Consider the following 12,992-nt stretch of genomic DNA (forward strand, 5'->3'; position numbering starts at 1 on the left):
GTCCCGATGACCCACACACCACAGCATTTCAGTCAGGTTAAGCTCTGGACTTTAATTTGCATGTGTTTTTATTTTCACATTAAATTTGTAAAGACAACAGGAGCATGCAGTCATTGGACCAGATAAAACATCTTTATCCTCTACAATTATATTTTATTTCAAAATCATGAGTAAAAATCAGCAACAAAGGTTATCAAACATTTTTGTAATTCTCAAATCATGATTTAATCTCAGTCTTTGACATTTACATATAAGAATACATTTTCATTCAGGATATTGAGATTTGTCACAGGAGGAAACATTTGTAGGCCAGTATACGTTATTCAATGGTTTAATCTTCATATTTCACAGTCACGTTACACATAGTTGAGATCACCCAACCCACTGCTCTTAATAATAATAATAATAATGGATTGCATTTATATAGCGCTTTTTGGGGCCCTCAAAGCGCTTTACAATTCCACTATTCATTCACTCTCACATTCACACACTGGTGGAGGCAAGCCACAGTTGTAGCCACAGCTGTGCTGGGGCAGACTGACAGAATGCAAGAAGGAATTTCCTCTTAAGCAAACAGAACATACAACAAAAGAAAAAACAGGTCACTCAAACTAACCTGCCTTAATAATTAAAAGTACAGAACTTGTTTTGAAGTAAGAAAGAAAAGGCCCTAAAGGCAAATTCCTACGAGGGCCTAAGAGTACATCTTTCACCATCTTACAATACTGTGATTACAGCCATTCCCCAACTCTCTGTCAATGGTATTCATGGCCAATGATCAGTGGGCTTTGATCAATGGTTGCTGATCAATGGTCATGAGAATTTGCATAATCATGATGAAGGAACTGACCTCCCAGCCCATCCCAAGAAGGGATTTCCTCCTAAGCAAACAGAACATATAACAAAAGGTAAAACGGGTCATTCAAACTAACCTGCCCTGACAAATTCAATGCACAGAACTTGTTTAAATAGAACAAGTATGATAAAAAAAAATAATAAATAAATATGAGCATTAAAAAACATAAATACATGTCAAATATTCATAAAAGCTTTTTAATGTTAAAAAAGAGCATTAAGAAGCAACACCTAAGGCAATAAAGGTCCTGTCCTCCATGAACTGTTCTGTGACAAAAAGACCACTGCGGGGTCACCTGTCCGAATGACAAGTTTTGTGGTTTGTTTAGATGAATCTTTGCAAAGCTGCTGCCTTGTTCTTTTGAAAGATAACAGGCTTCTCATGGCAGCCCTTCCAGCCATTTTCTAATTGTATGAGCTTTAGGATAATAACAGAGAAATCTATAGAAAGTAATAAAGTCAGTGATGAAGCTCTTTGTTTTCATTTTGTTTTATTTGCAGTTTCTCTAATCCTTGCATGGTCTGAGCTTCCAATAACATTGTGGGACTGTGCAGAAAACAAGCACCAAGCAGTATATCAGTGAAGAGCCGGGGTAAAAAACGAAAAGACTTTCTTTCTTACATATCTGCCTTAATTTGTATCTCCATCAATGATATTATTGTAAGTGATCTCAGTCCTCAAATTGTCAGTGTTGTCTTCAGGCCTTTAAATCCAGTCTCTATATTTCTTCCACGTTTCAGTTACAGTGGTAGAAAAAAAATTTTTGAACCCTAAACAATTTGTATGCTTCCCCAGTTACAGAGAAATGAACAGTCACTCGTTTTTATGGTAGTTTAATTTTAATGGAGAGGGACAGAAAACCCAGGAAAAAAACACATGACAAAAAAGGTGTAACTTGCCCGTCACTGACTGAAACAGGTGTTTGAGCCCATTGAACACAGTCAGATTACTGGCTCTGTAAGAGTGATGCATTTATGGACTATGGATTTGATATTGTTACTGTACATTACATTATGGTGTTTACAATAAAACCAACTATACTTTTATTTTGCATGTGTTTTTATTTTGACATTAGATTCATGAAGAGAACAGAAGCGTCAAACAGTCTTTGGATCTGATAAAACATCTTTACCCTTTACAATAATATTTTACTTCAAAATGACAGGTAAAAATCAGCAACAATTTTTATCAATGATTTTTGTAATTCAGTTCTCAACACATGCTTTATCTAAGTGTTTGAAAATTTGTGTTTATTCAGTGTGTTAACCTTCAAATCTCACAGTCACGTTACACGCAATTGTGAACATCCAACTTGCTGCTCCTCCAACACTGCCAAACAATAAAGGGGCAATCCAAGACAGACATGCTGCGCCTACAGTAAAATCACATTAGACACCATTAGCTGTTTGTTATACTTGTTCAACATGAGCAAAGCTTTTATTTTTCCATCTTCACCACCTGATACATAAATTATTTTAGTCGTGAACATTTATTTATAGAGACGTGTTCAATAAGAGCATTTTATATGTTTGACATGTACTTAGATAAACATCAAAAGCGAAGTGGACTAAAATATTACTATTCTGAATTTACCTGAAGCTGATCCTGTTCCCGCTCAATGAGAAAACATGTCTGTTTGTTTGGTTTTGTTTTACACACATTTAGAGAGAGTGAGAGGGAGAGAGAGAATATATAACAAAAATGTTTTTTTACCCCAGGACTGCAAGATTGCTATGAGACCTGCTCCACCTACATTAGCGAGTGCTAAATGTGCAATCAGGTTGGCAGCGATGGAGCCTGCTGCTATTCCAGCTGAAGTGAACCCCAGTGTAGGCAAATCGGCAGGGGTCAGAATCACAGTTCCATCAGGTCCTAGATTAAAAACAAAAAACAAAAACAAACTTATAATAAAGATTTTCATATCAAAATTATGCTGTGGTGATGTGATGGTGTACCTGGGGACCCAAGGACTGCCTTGCCTGTTAATAAAATACAAAAAGATATCAAATAAAATCTTGACAGTAACAATAATAATTCATATAGACTGCATATATATATATATACATGGAAAGCTGATCCATGTCTTTTACTTTTTTTTTTTTCAAGAGTTGACACTCCCATTTCTGAAAGAACAATACACACTAGACAGGGGAGGAGCAGCATGATGTTTTTTTTTTCTAAACAGTAACATATTCATCTTATGATTGTGGAAACCACATAAAGAATGAAAGAAACATTTCTTTGCAATGATCCAAATAATCTCATTGCAGTAACAATGGGCTCTGCACAATAACAAATTATGTGTAGTAATAACTTCATTATTATAACAACAAACCTGGGGCAGCACGGTGGCACGCTGGTTAGCAGTGATGCCTCACAGCAAGGTCCTGAGTTCAGTTCCACCTTTCTTTCTGTGTGGAGTCTGCAGGTTCTCTCCAGGTATTCTCCCTTCCTCCCACAGTCCAAGAGCTCAACTGCACAGTCCAAACATATGCAGTTAGTGGGCCTAGGTCAGTTGGAAAGTCTGAATTGCCCATATGTGTGAATCTGACTATGAACGATTGTGTCTATGAGTTAGTGATCCCTGAGACAGACTCAGTACCCTGCCTCTTGCCCTAAAACAGGGGGGGTTGTTACATAAAAACACTTGCAGTTTCTCTGTAGCAAAGACTTAAACCTTTAAGTGTTATAGTCATGATTGTTGATTGGCTTCTTCTCCACATTTTTATAACAGCACTACTTTCTACACTGCAGTACCTTTTAAATAATGCTCACAAGGATATTGAATCAAAATGTGTTCCAACACACAACTTTTACACCCTTTTGTTTATAAGTCTGTAGATGAGGATGTTAGAGCTCCATGAGACAGACTTAAAGCCTATAAACCATCATTTATATTAAGGTTGACATTTTTTAAGCTTAAACTGTGTTGATTCACATTAATGTCATGAGGAATGCCGAGCTTTGCTATCATGAGAAAATAAATGCACACAACTTGTTTTGAAAGGAGAAAGAGAAAGACAAAGTCCTGTTCCTTCAATCATCACTTACCTGAATGTAAACTATGCCGGTATGTCATGGGTATGTTTGCAGTATGGGCGAGGTTTAATGCTGTCGTCATTGCAGTGGTGTGACAATCTTTGAACAACTACAAGAACCATTTCTTATGAACTGAAACTTTTGTGCAACAAAATAAATACACAACAACCAAAGTGCTTGTTTAAATCAGGTCACCTAAGACATTTCTTGTAAGGCAATAAAGACGTTTCTGTTCTGGTCTCCATGAAATGTTCCAGTTGTGACATTAAAAATCCAGCACTTTCAAAAATGTGCTTGGATGCATGTTGGTGTCTGTCTCCACCTGAGGAAGAACTTTTTGGCCTCTAATTATTTTAAATGTGTAATTTATTTTCTCTGAGGAAGGTCAGAGGTTTAAAGAAGTGCAGTATATCTGCCGTCCTTACAGATCTGCCAGTGATCTTTTTTGCTCCCACACATAATACAGAAACATTTTCAGTGACCCAAGTAACGTTTATATATGCTCCCTGTGATAAGGTTGTTCTTGTTTGTTTTCATATTAAGCAAGTGATTTAACATAAGGATTAAAACAGAAAGAAAAACCCTTGAAATAATCCATGTGTAAAATCCGTAATAAAGATGGCATTAAATAAATGAGTAAATATGTCAAACCCCTGAGATCCAACCTCACAATCACTTGTTCCATGATGACTAAAGAAAGTTTATTTACATCACAGACCCAGTGACGCCCATTCTAAGAGTTTCATTTTCCGGGAAAACAGCTGATCCTCACACTCCTATATAAGTCCAGTCGTCCAACACAGTCCAGGCTTAGGCTCCTGATCCTGAGTGCAACAATGGGTCTGTGTGAGTACAGCTGCCTTTTTCAAATCATCTCTACATCATATAAGTTCATGATTGTAGCATCACTGAAAATGTCTAAATAGTTCAGGCTGAGCTTTGGTAAGATGTTTTTTTTTCCCCTTTCTTTCTTATGTTTCAGTGACAGGCTTAGCGATCGCAATCGGAGCAGGTAACAAACCTCTTTGTTTATTGATGTATTTTTACATCTAACACTCATAGGTGAAGTCACACATATCATACATGTATTCATTTTAAAACATCCTGATGATCAGTAACCAGGTGTTTCTTCCTGTTGTCAGGTGGAGCAGTGGTCTCTGCTCCTATTGTCCTGGGGGCTGCAGGTTTCACCTCAGTTGGTATAGCTGCAGGCTCCTACGCTGCAAGCATGATGTCTGCAGCTGCTGTGGCCAATGGAGGAGGAGTGGCAGCAGGAAGTGCAGTGGCTGTTTTGCAGTCAGCAGGTAAAAATAAATAAATAAATATTTTACCAGCGATTACTCAAAAACCTTTATTATAAACCTGAAAGATCCCAGAAACAATAACATGTGACTGTGCTGCAGTGAGGATAATACGACGGACTATTAGGTCCACGTAAAGAAAAAATATTATCAATCATTTTGAGAATAAAGTCGAAATGTGGAGATTACAAGTGTCTGAAGAAAAGCTCCCACGGTTGCTACTGTATGTCATCAGAGTTTGTGAAATTGTGCTTCAGAATCGGTTTTAGTAAGAAAGAAAGAAATGATTTTCCTTTAAGCTCATAAACACAGTGTGGTGATAAGTGTTAGGTTGTACAAAAAGCTGGTAATGGACAGATGCGAGGTTATCGATGGTTACATCCTCGTGCAATAAAGAGGATGAATGTTGTATCACAAGACGGCTGATCAGTTTGTTTCACTAACTTATCTAAATAAGGAATTTTCTTTAGCGGATATAGCGCATGTGGCAGTTTGTGTTCAAACAGTAATGTCCATATCAACAACTTTTTTCTTGTGGCTCTAATACTCCGTCGTAGGATAAAGCCTCCCCCTCTCCTCTGCAGCTCAGTTACTTCATCTAACTGCTCGATCAGCTGTCTGGTGTTCTGAAGCCTGTTTTCTCTCTGCAGGTATGGCAGGTCTGTCTGGGGCCACCACCGCAGCCGTGGGTACTGTTGGAGGGGCTGTTGGAGGATTGGTGGCTGCTCTCATCTGAGACCAGGAAATTATGATAATCAGAAAGAAAAAAAATAGTAATAAATGACATATTTACTGCTGCCAATTGGAAACAGTTGCAATAGTATCAGCGCCATGCTTCAGTAAAGCTTGGCTGAAATGTGAGTGCTGGTAATGCTGTGGTGTTTTATTACAAAACACATGAACACGGTCAAATTGTGCAACTTTAAATAAAGCCCTAATAATGAAAAGCATTTTAAAGTTGTGTTCTGGTTATTTTTATTATTTTGTTTATATTTTATTATTCTATTTATGTTATCTGAAAATACTAAGACATGTATCATTATTTTTATATAATTGAGTACCAAAGCTGACATATTTGGTTTCTATAACTGGCAGAAATAAAGCGATCACCAAAGCTTGAAGTGAAGTCAGACACACTGAGTGTCGCACATGATACAAATTCTACTTGTAAGCATAAATTATTTGGATTTATTTTCTCACTGCATTATTATACTGATAAGAAAGTGATATTTTGCCATCTGGTTATAAATAGATGGTCTGCTAAAAAAACTGATTACAACTCATTTAAACTATGGGTAATGACGTCGTTGCATTTAATCATGCAAATCTCTCATGATTGAAATCAACGCATTTTTTGTTTTATTTTATTTTATTTTATGCTATATAGAACTTTCCTGTCAGAAGCTACAGCCACAATGATACTGGTTTCTTTATTTATACACGTAACCCCTTCATAAACGAAACACAAAAATACAGATACAGTTTGTGTTGCTCTCTGTCGCCCTCGGTTGTTCAGCTCTGAACATAAGGTTTTGTTACTGAGGAAAGGAAACCTTGCTTGCTATAAAAATCAGCCCATTTCAGAGCAGACGCAGGACAGAGGAGCTGTCATGATCCTGGGTCCTTTTGACCCAGCGTTTTGTGTTTTCTCTTCGCGATTTTGGTTCTGTTCTCTAATTGGTGTTTACCCTGTTCCCCCCCGTGTGTTCCTGTTTTATTGTGAAGGTCTGCGTCTTATGTGAGTGTTTTCAGTTTGCCTCCCTGGTCTCGTCATGTTAATCACTCCCAGCTGTGTCTCCCACCTGTGTGTAATCTCCCTGTGTTCTCTGATTGTATTTAAGTTGTATTTTCTGTCTTGGTAATCGCTGGTTCGTCTGTGTTGTTTCCCCTCGCTCTCCCTGTATGTATTTCTCCGGACCTCCCTGCATCCTCATTCTGGTTTGTCTTATTAGTTTACCCAGTTTAGGTTTCCGGTTTCATGTTTTGTCGCCACCGCTGTTTGTACTCACACCCCTGTAAATAAACACTCATCTGCACCAGAGCTGCCGCATTTTGGGTCCTATTTCATATTCCACACGGCTTGCCCCAGCAAACCGTGACAGGAGCAGTGGCAGCTGGACGTGTGGTGGCTGTTTTGCAGTCAGCAGGTAAGTTAATACTTAGATGTTTCATTAGGATTTTAACTTGTAACAAAGAAAAAGTTCATGAAAACATCATAATCTTAGATTAGATAATGACACTATGCTCTATCATTATAATAGTACATATAACAATGACATAAATGATCTAATTAATGATAACAATAACTGTGAATAATGATTCAATTCATTTTAATTTTATTTATACAGCACTAAATCACAACAACAGTTGCTGAGTAACTGAGTCCCAGGGCTGACATACTTGTTATACTTGCTATAGAAATAAAGCGATCACCAAAGCTTGAAGTGAAAACACAAAGTCGGACACACTCGAGTGTCGCACATGATACAAATTCTACTTGTAAGCACAAATTGTTTGGATTTTGTTTTATCAGTGCATTATTATGCACTGCTAACAAAGTGACATATTACCATCTGGTTATAAATTGATGGTCTGCCAAAAACTAATTTCCGACATTTAAACTGTTGTGAATGACACACTGGCGTTTAATCTGATGCAAATTTCTCATGAACGAAATCAAAAATTATTTATTTTATTTTATGCTATAAAGAACATTTCTTTCAGAAGCTACAGCCACAAAGACACTGGTTTCTTTATTTTATACATGTGACCACTTCATAAATCCTACTAACACCACGGCATTTACCAATATAAGCAAAGATAAGAAACACAAAAAGTAAAGAGAAATGACTCTCCAGTTTGTGTGGCTCTCTGTCGCCCTCTTTTTTTCAGCTCTGAACAAAGTTTTGTTTCCGAGGAAAGGAAACCTTTCTTGCTATAAAAATCAGCCCATTTCAGAGCAGACGCAGAGCAGATAAAGACATGGACCCCGGTGAGTCATTTGAGTTGCTGTGCATGGATCGTCTTTGATTTAAAAAAATTATGGAATGTTAATGTGTGTTCTTATGTTGTGTTGTAGTGACAGCTGTGTGCAGTGCTGCAGGAGCAGGTAAGCACTTTATTCAATTTTAACTCATTTGAATCAAAGCCCGATCCATGTCTGATCCATGTCTTCTTCCTGCAGTAGGTGCCGTAGTCGCTGCTCCTGCTCTTCTGGGAGCTGCTGGTTTCACCTCAGCAGGAATAGCTGCAGGCTCCTACGCTGCAGGCATGATGTCGTCTGCTGCAGTTGCTAACGGAGGAGGAGTGGCAGCTGGAAGTGTGGTGGCTGCTTTGCAGTCAGCCGGTAAATAAATAATTAGACGTTTTATTCGGATTTTAACTTGCAACAACAAGCAAAAAGACAATTTTCATGAAAATATCACAATTTTAGATTAGATAATGACACTATATTGTATCATTATGATAATAAATATAACAATGACATCATCAATTGTATCATTAATGATAACGATAACTGTGAATAATGACGATGATAATGATTCAGTACACTGTGATATCAGCAGGACTGAAGTTATATAGGCACAAAGTATAAGTATTTCTCAGCTTCTTTGTGTCATGGTGCTGCAGGTGCAGCTGGTCTGTCAGCTACTGCTGGTGCTGCTGTAGCTGGTGCTGGAGCAGCAGTGGGATGGCTGGCGAGTTTCATCAGCTGAAAATCATGAAGAACTCATATATTTGCTTTACCCATCTTTTTATGCCTAAAGACGAATAAAAATACTTAAGAAAAAAATCCTGATTGAAGTTGTCATAATTCATGCATGAAAGGCTTAAGTATTACATTAATAAAAAGATTTAAATTCCAGGTGATCTCAGCAATAATATTGTTTTTTAGCCGTTTGTAATACTAACTGTACTGTTAAACTTATATACAACAAGGACAACACAAGTTCTTACAGATGGACGACTGATGAGGCAGGTTTAAGAGTGCAGTCAGAAATGAACATAACTGCCATGTGTTATGTGTTTAGTTTATCTCTTTTAGTTTACAGTTAAAAGGAAGCCATTTTATCCAAAAAATCCAAATCAGAAAGTGATATTTTGTACAGAAACAAAAGGGTAAAACACAAGATAAAACCACTGACACTCACATTGAAGCATAATTGCAGACGACACAGCCATCATGGGGTGTATCTGGGATGATCAGGAAGAGGAGTACAGAAGTCTGGTGAGGAACTTTGTCGCATGGAGTCACACAAACCACCTGCAACTCAACACCTCAAAGACTAAGGAACTGGTTGTGGACTTCGGGAGGTCTAGAGCAGGTCCACTGCCGGTTCAGATAGAGGGGGAGGAGGTGGAGGTGGTCAACAAGTACAAGTACCTCGGGCTGTGGGTGGACAATAAACTGGACTGGTCATGCAACACAGAGTACCTGTATAAAAAAGCCCAAAGCCGACTGTACTTCCTCAGGAGGCTGAGGTCTTTTAACATCTGCAGGAAGCTCCTGAGGATGTTTTACCAGTCGGTGGTTGCTGGAGTACTTTTCTATGCTGTGGTGTGCTGGGGGAGCAGCACAGCAAAGAAGGACTCATCCAGGCTGGAGAAACTGATCAGGAGGGCTAGCTCTGTGGTCGGCATGAAGCTGGACACTCTGGTGACAGTGGCAGAGAAAAGGACATTAAAGAAACTGATGGACATTATGGACAATGCCAGGCATCCTCTGCACACGGCCATTAACAACCAGAAGAGTCTGTTCAGTGACAGGTTGCTTCTCCCAAAGACAAGAACTAACAGACTTAAAAACTCCTTTGTCCCACACGCCATCAAACTGTTTAACTCCTCTCTGGAGGAGAGAGGGAGGGGAAACAGGAGGACAAAGGAGGGGGGAACAACTAAGCTGTAGTGCCTCTTCACCTCACTGTGCAATACCTTTTGTGCAATACTTTTGTAAATAGTCAACGGTGCAATAGACTCAATACTTGAAATGTGCAATTCACTTGTATTTTTATTTTTATTCCTATTTATTCTATTTATCCCCTTCGTATATTTTATTTATATTGTCTCTGTATTTATATATATGTGTGTGTGTATAACTCTGTAACTTCTGTCGGTGCTGTGCTTTTTTGGAAATCGAATTTCCCAGAGGAACCCACCCGAGGGATTAATAAAGTTCTATCTTATCTTATCTTATCTTAATAATATACATAATGAACATATCAACTCACACCAGTCTAGATGCTATCGACAAAAGGTGTTTTCAAAAGCGACTTAAAAACAGGAAACGAAGATGCCTGTCTAATATTTAAAGGCAGCATATTCCAAAGTTTGGGGGCCATAATCGAAAAGGCTCGTTCTCCTCTACGTTTTAGCCTAGATTTTGGGACAACCAACAGCTGCTGGTCAGCTTTTAATGTCACCTCACAGATTATCATCATCATGATTACAGCAACTGTTAGCGTGTTTATTTATTCACCTTGAGAACTCAAAGCCAAAACATTTCTTCTTTTGATAAATGTATTTGTTCAAGGTTCAAGGGTTCAAGGTTCAAGGTTCTTTATTTGTCACATGCATAGTTATACAAGTATATGTATATGTATGTATATGTGTATATGTATGTATATGTGTATATGTATGTATGTGTGTATATGTATGTGTGTGTGTGTGTGTGTGTGTGTGTGTGTGTATATATAGTGGTATTTACATTGGGTGAATATGCATTAGCAGCAGCAAGCAGGTGAATTCTGTACATTAATATGAATAGACATCTGACTATTTTACAGGATAGACAATATAAACATATTTAAAATTAAAGGAATTGAAATGTACATTGTGCCTTGGTTTAGTGTCTGGAAGAGTCCTGTCTCAGTCAATTATAGATGATGTGAGAGGGCGGGTGTGTGTGTTTAGGGCACGGGTGGCTTGGGGATAGAAGCTCCTCTTGAGTCTCTCTGTCCTTGCCCGGAAGATGCGGAACCTTCTACCAGATTGCAGAAGTTGGAACAGTTTGTTGCCAGGATGGGACGGGTCCTTCAGTATCTGTAAGGCATTGAATGATTTATAAGGCATTTAATGATTAAAGATGAGCATGTACATGAGTCCTGTCAGGCTCATGTGCTGAACTGAACCAGAAACACACATGCAGAATCAACAATGACAATAAACTGAGAGAAACAGAGGGTTTAAATTAAACTGGGTAATGGTGATAAGAACAAGGTGATACACACAGCTGAACTAAATCTAAGTAATAACACAGGAAGTGGAACAAAAGATAACGCACACAGGTCGGAGCTAACATAATAAAACAGGAAACAGTGACAAAGTCCAAAACTGAAAAACACTGGGACAATGACCCAGGAACACTGACAGATCTCTTTTGTTCAGAAAACCACAGGCAGTTACCTGCAGCCAGTTTTCCCAAGAGAGAGTAACCTGGCTCAGCAGTATACAAAGTTTTATATGTGAATGTGTATACTGGTGTAACTGGTTAAAACTGATGGGGAGAAATTATAGTTTGCACTAAACTATCCCTTCATTGGTGCCCCAAACTAGTCCCAGCCTCTCAGCACTAACGATTTTTCCCTATTTTCTAGCCTTTACCAAATAACGTGTTGTCTTACTGACCATGAGAGCAACCCTGGCTGAGTTACAGGATACTGTTTTTGTCTCACGCAGTCCCGATGACCCACACACCACAGCATTTCAGTCAGGTTAAGCTCTGGACTTTAATTTGCATGTGTTTTTATTTTCACATTAAATTTGTAAAGACAACAGAAGCACGCAGTCATTGGACCAGATAAAACATCTTCATCGTGTACTGTAGCGAGTAAAAGCCACAGAGTAACCGCTAAGGGCCTCTATACTACTCGTGCAAACTTTCAGGCCCAAAGCTCTTACAGGAACGAGCCCAGAATAAACGGGACAAGAGGGTCAATATCAGTCAGATGCGTTAAAATTTATTATTTTAAAAGAAAACACAAAGGGTTTGCAAAAGGCCTAAAACATCAAAATGGAAAAGGTCACTAACGACCACAATATAGTCTTATTGGTGCAACCTGCCAGCAATGCAACTATCACTATATGCTAAAGCATATAGTTAGGGCTGGACCAGATGACCCTGAATCCTCCCTTAGTTATGCTGCAATAGACATAGGCTGCCGGGGGATTCCCATGATGCATTGAGTTTTTCCTTTCCAGTCACCTTTCTCACTCACTATGTAGTAATAAACCTCTCTGCATTGACCTCTGTCTCTCTTCCACAGCATGTCTTTATCCTGTCTTCCTTCTCTCACCCCAACCAGTCGCAGCAGATGGCCCCGCCCCTCCCTGAGCCTGGTTCTTTTTTTTTTTTTTTCTTTTTTTTTTGCCTGTCCCGTTTGGCTCTTTTGCCATCAGAATTATTATTATTGTTGGGCAAAGAACGATGCCCAACGGATTTACTTTACCAAATTGACCATCCCAGCCTTGCCATAATGGTCCATTTGATTCGCCTTTTATTGTTTATTTTATTTTCACTTGTTGAATACGGGACAGACTTGACTGGAGGAAAGAAGGGGAGAAAGAAAGAGGGAAAGAGAAACAGCTGAGAAGAGGGACGGGGGAGAAGGGCAAAAAACAAAAACCAACAGAATGGGCAGTAAAAAAAAAAGAAAAAAAAAGAAAAAAGAAAAAAAATGCATATTTCAATCACCTGGATCACCTGTTGAGAAAGAAAAAAGAAAACAAGCAGAAGAGAACAAGAGTAATAGAATAAACAACATCACAATGATATATGGGAATATGACAGTAAATACTAA

The 12,992-nt window shown here is 38.5% G+C and overlaps 3 protein-coding genes and 2 long non-coding RNA genes across 6 annotated transcripts in view; 3 read left to right on the top strand and 2 right to left on the bottom strand.

The window, feature by feature from the left end:
• LOC309695172 (transcription factor 7-like 1-B) overlaps positions 1-12,992 on the bottom strand; it is a 72,361-nt gene that overhangs the window by 52,033 nt on the left and 7,336 nt on the right. The gene's annotated exons all lie outside the window — the stretch shown is intronic.
• LOC309695196 overlaps positions 1-12,992 on the top strand; it is a 71,016-nt gene that overhangs the window by 24,853 nt on the left and 33,171 nt on the right. The window lies entirely within an intron of this gene.
• LOC309695157 lies at positions 1,646-4,198 on the bottom strand. The gene is made up of 3 exons (XR_014273047.1): positions 2,812-4,198; positions 2,570-2,728; positions 1,646-2,228 (listed from the first exon to the last, which is right to left on the bottom strand). It is a non-coding gene; the product is annotated as an uncharacterized lncRNA (long non-coding RNA).
• On the top strand, positions 4,660-6,146 carry LOC309695156 (interferon alpha-inducible protein 27-like protein 2A). Its single transcript, XM_082515643.1, has 4 exons — positions 4,660-4,741; positions 4,878-4,907; positions 5,038-5,199; positions 5,847-6,146. The coding sequence occupies exons 1-4, from the start codon at positions 4,732-4,734 to the stop codon at positions 5,930-5,932; spliced, it is 288 nt and encodes a 95-aa protein (XP_082371769.1). The 5' UTR covers positions 4,660-4,731; the 3' UTR covers positions 5,933-6,146.
• LOC309695185 (uncharacterized protein) lies at positions 8,085-8,995 on the top strand. Its single transcript, XM_082515688.1, has 4 exons — positions 8,085-8,188; positions 8,276-8,305; positions 8,381-8,542; positions 8,827-8,995. Exons 1-4 carry the CDS (start codon positions 8,179-8,181, stop codon positions 8,910-8,912), a joined length of 288 nt encoding a protein of 95 aa, XP_082371814.1. The 5' UTR covers positions 8,085-8,178; the 3' UTR covers positions 8,913-8,995.

Source organism: Aulonocara stuartgranti, assembly GCF_965226115.1.
Source record: "Aulonocara stuartgranti genome assembly, chromosome: 19".
NCBI classification, from domain to species: Eukaryota; Metazoa; Chordata; class Actinopteri; order Cichliformes; family Cichlidae; genus Aulonocara; species Aulonocara stuartgranti.

Excerpts from the sequence above, each read along its gene's own strand:
- LOC309695156 (XM_082515643.1), top strand. Across the intron at positions 4,908-5,037 it reads AGCGATCGCAATCGGAGCAG|GTGGAGCAGTGGTCTCTGCT; the intron begins GTAACAAACCTC and ends TCCTGTTGTCAG. Across the intron at positions 5,200-5,846 it reads GGCTGTTTTGCAGTCAGCAG|GTATGGCAGGTCTGTCTGGG; the intron begins GTAAAAATAAAT and ends TTCTCTCTGCAG.
- LOC309695185 (XM_082515688.1), top strand. Across the intron at positions 8,306-8,380 it reads GTGCAGTGCTGCAGGAGCAG|TAGGTGCCGTAGTCGCTGCT; the intron begins GTAAGCACTTTA and ends TTCTTCCTGCAG. Across the intron at positions 8,543-8,826 it reads GGCTGCTTTGCAGTCAGCCG|GTGCAGCTGGTCTGTCAGCT; the intron begins GTAAATAAATAA and ends ATGGTGCTGCAG.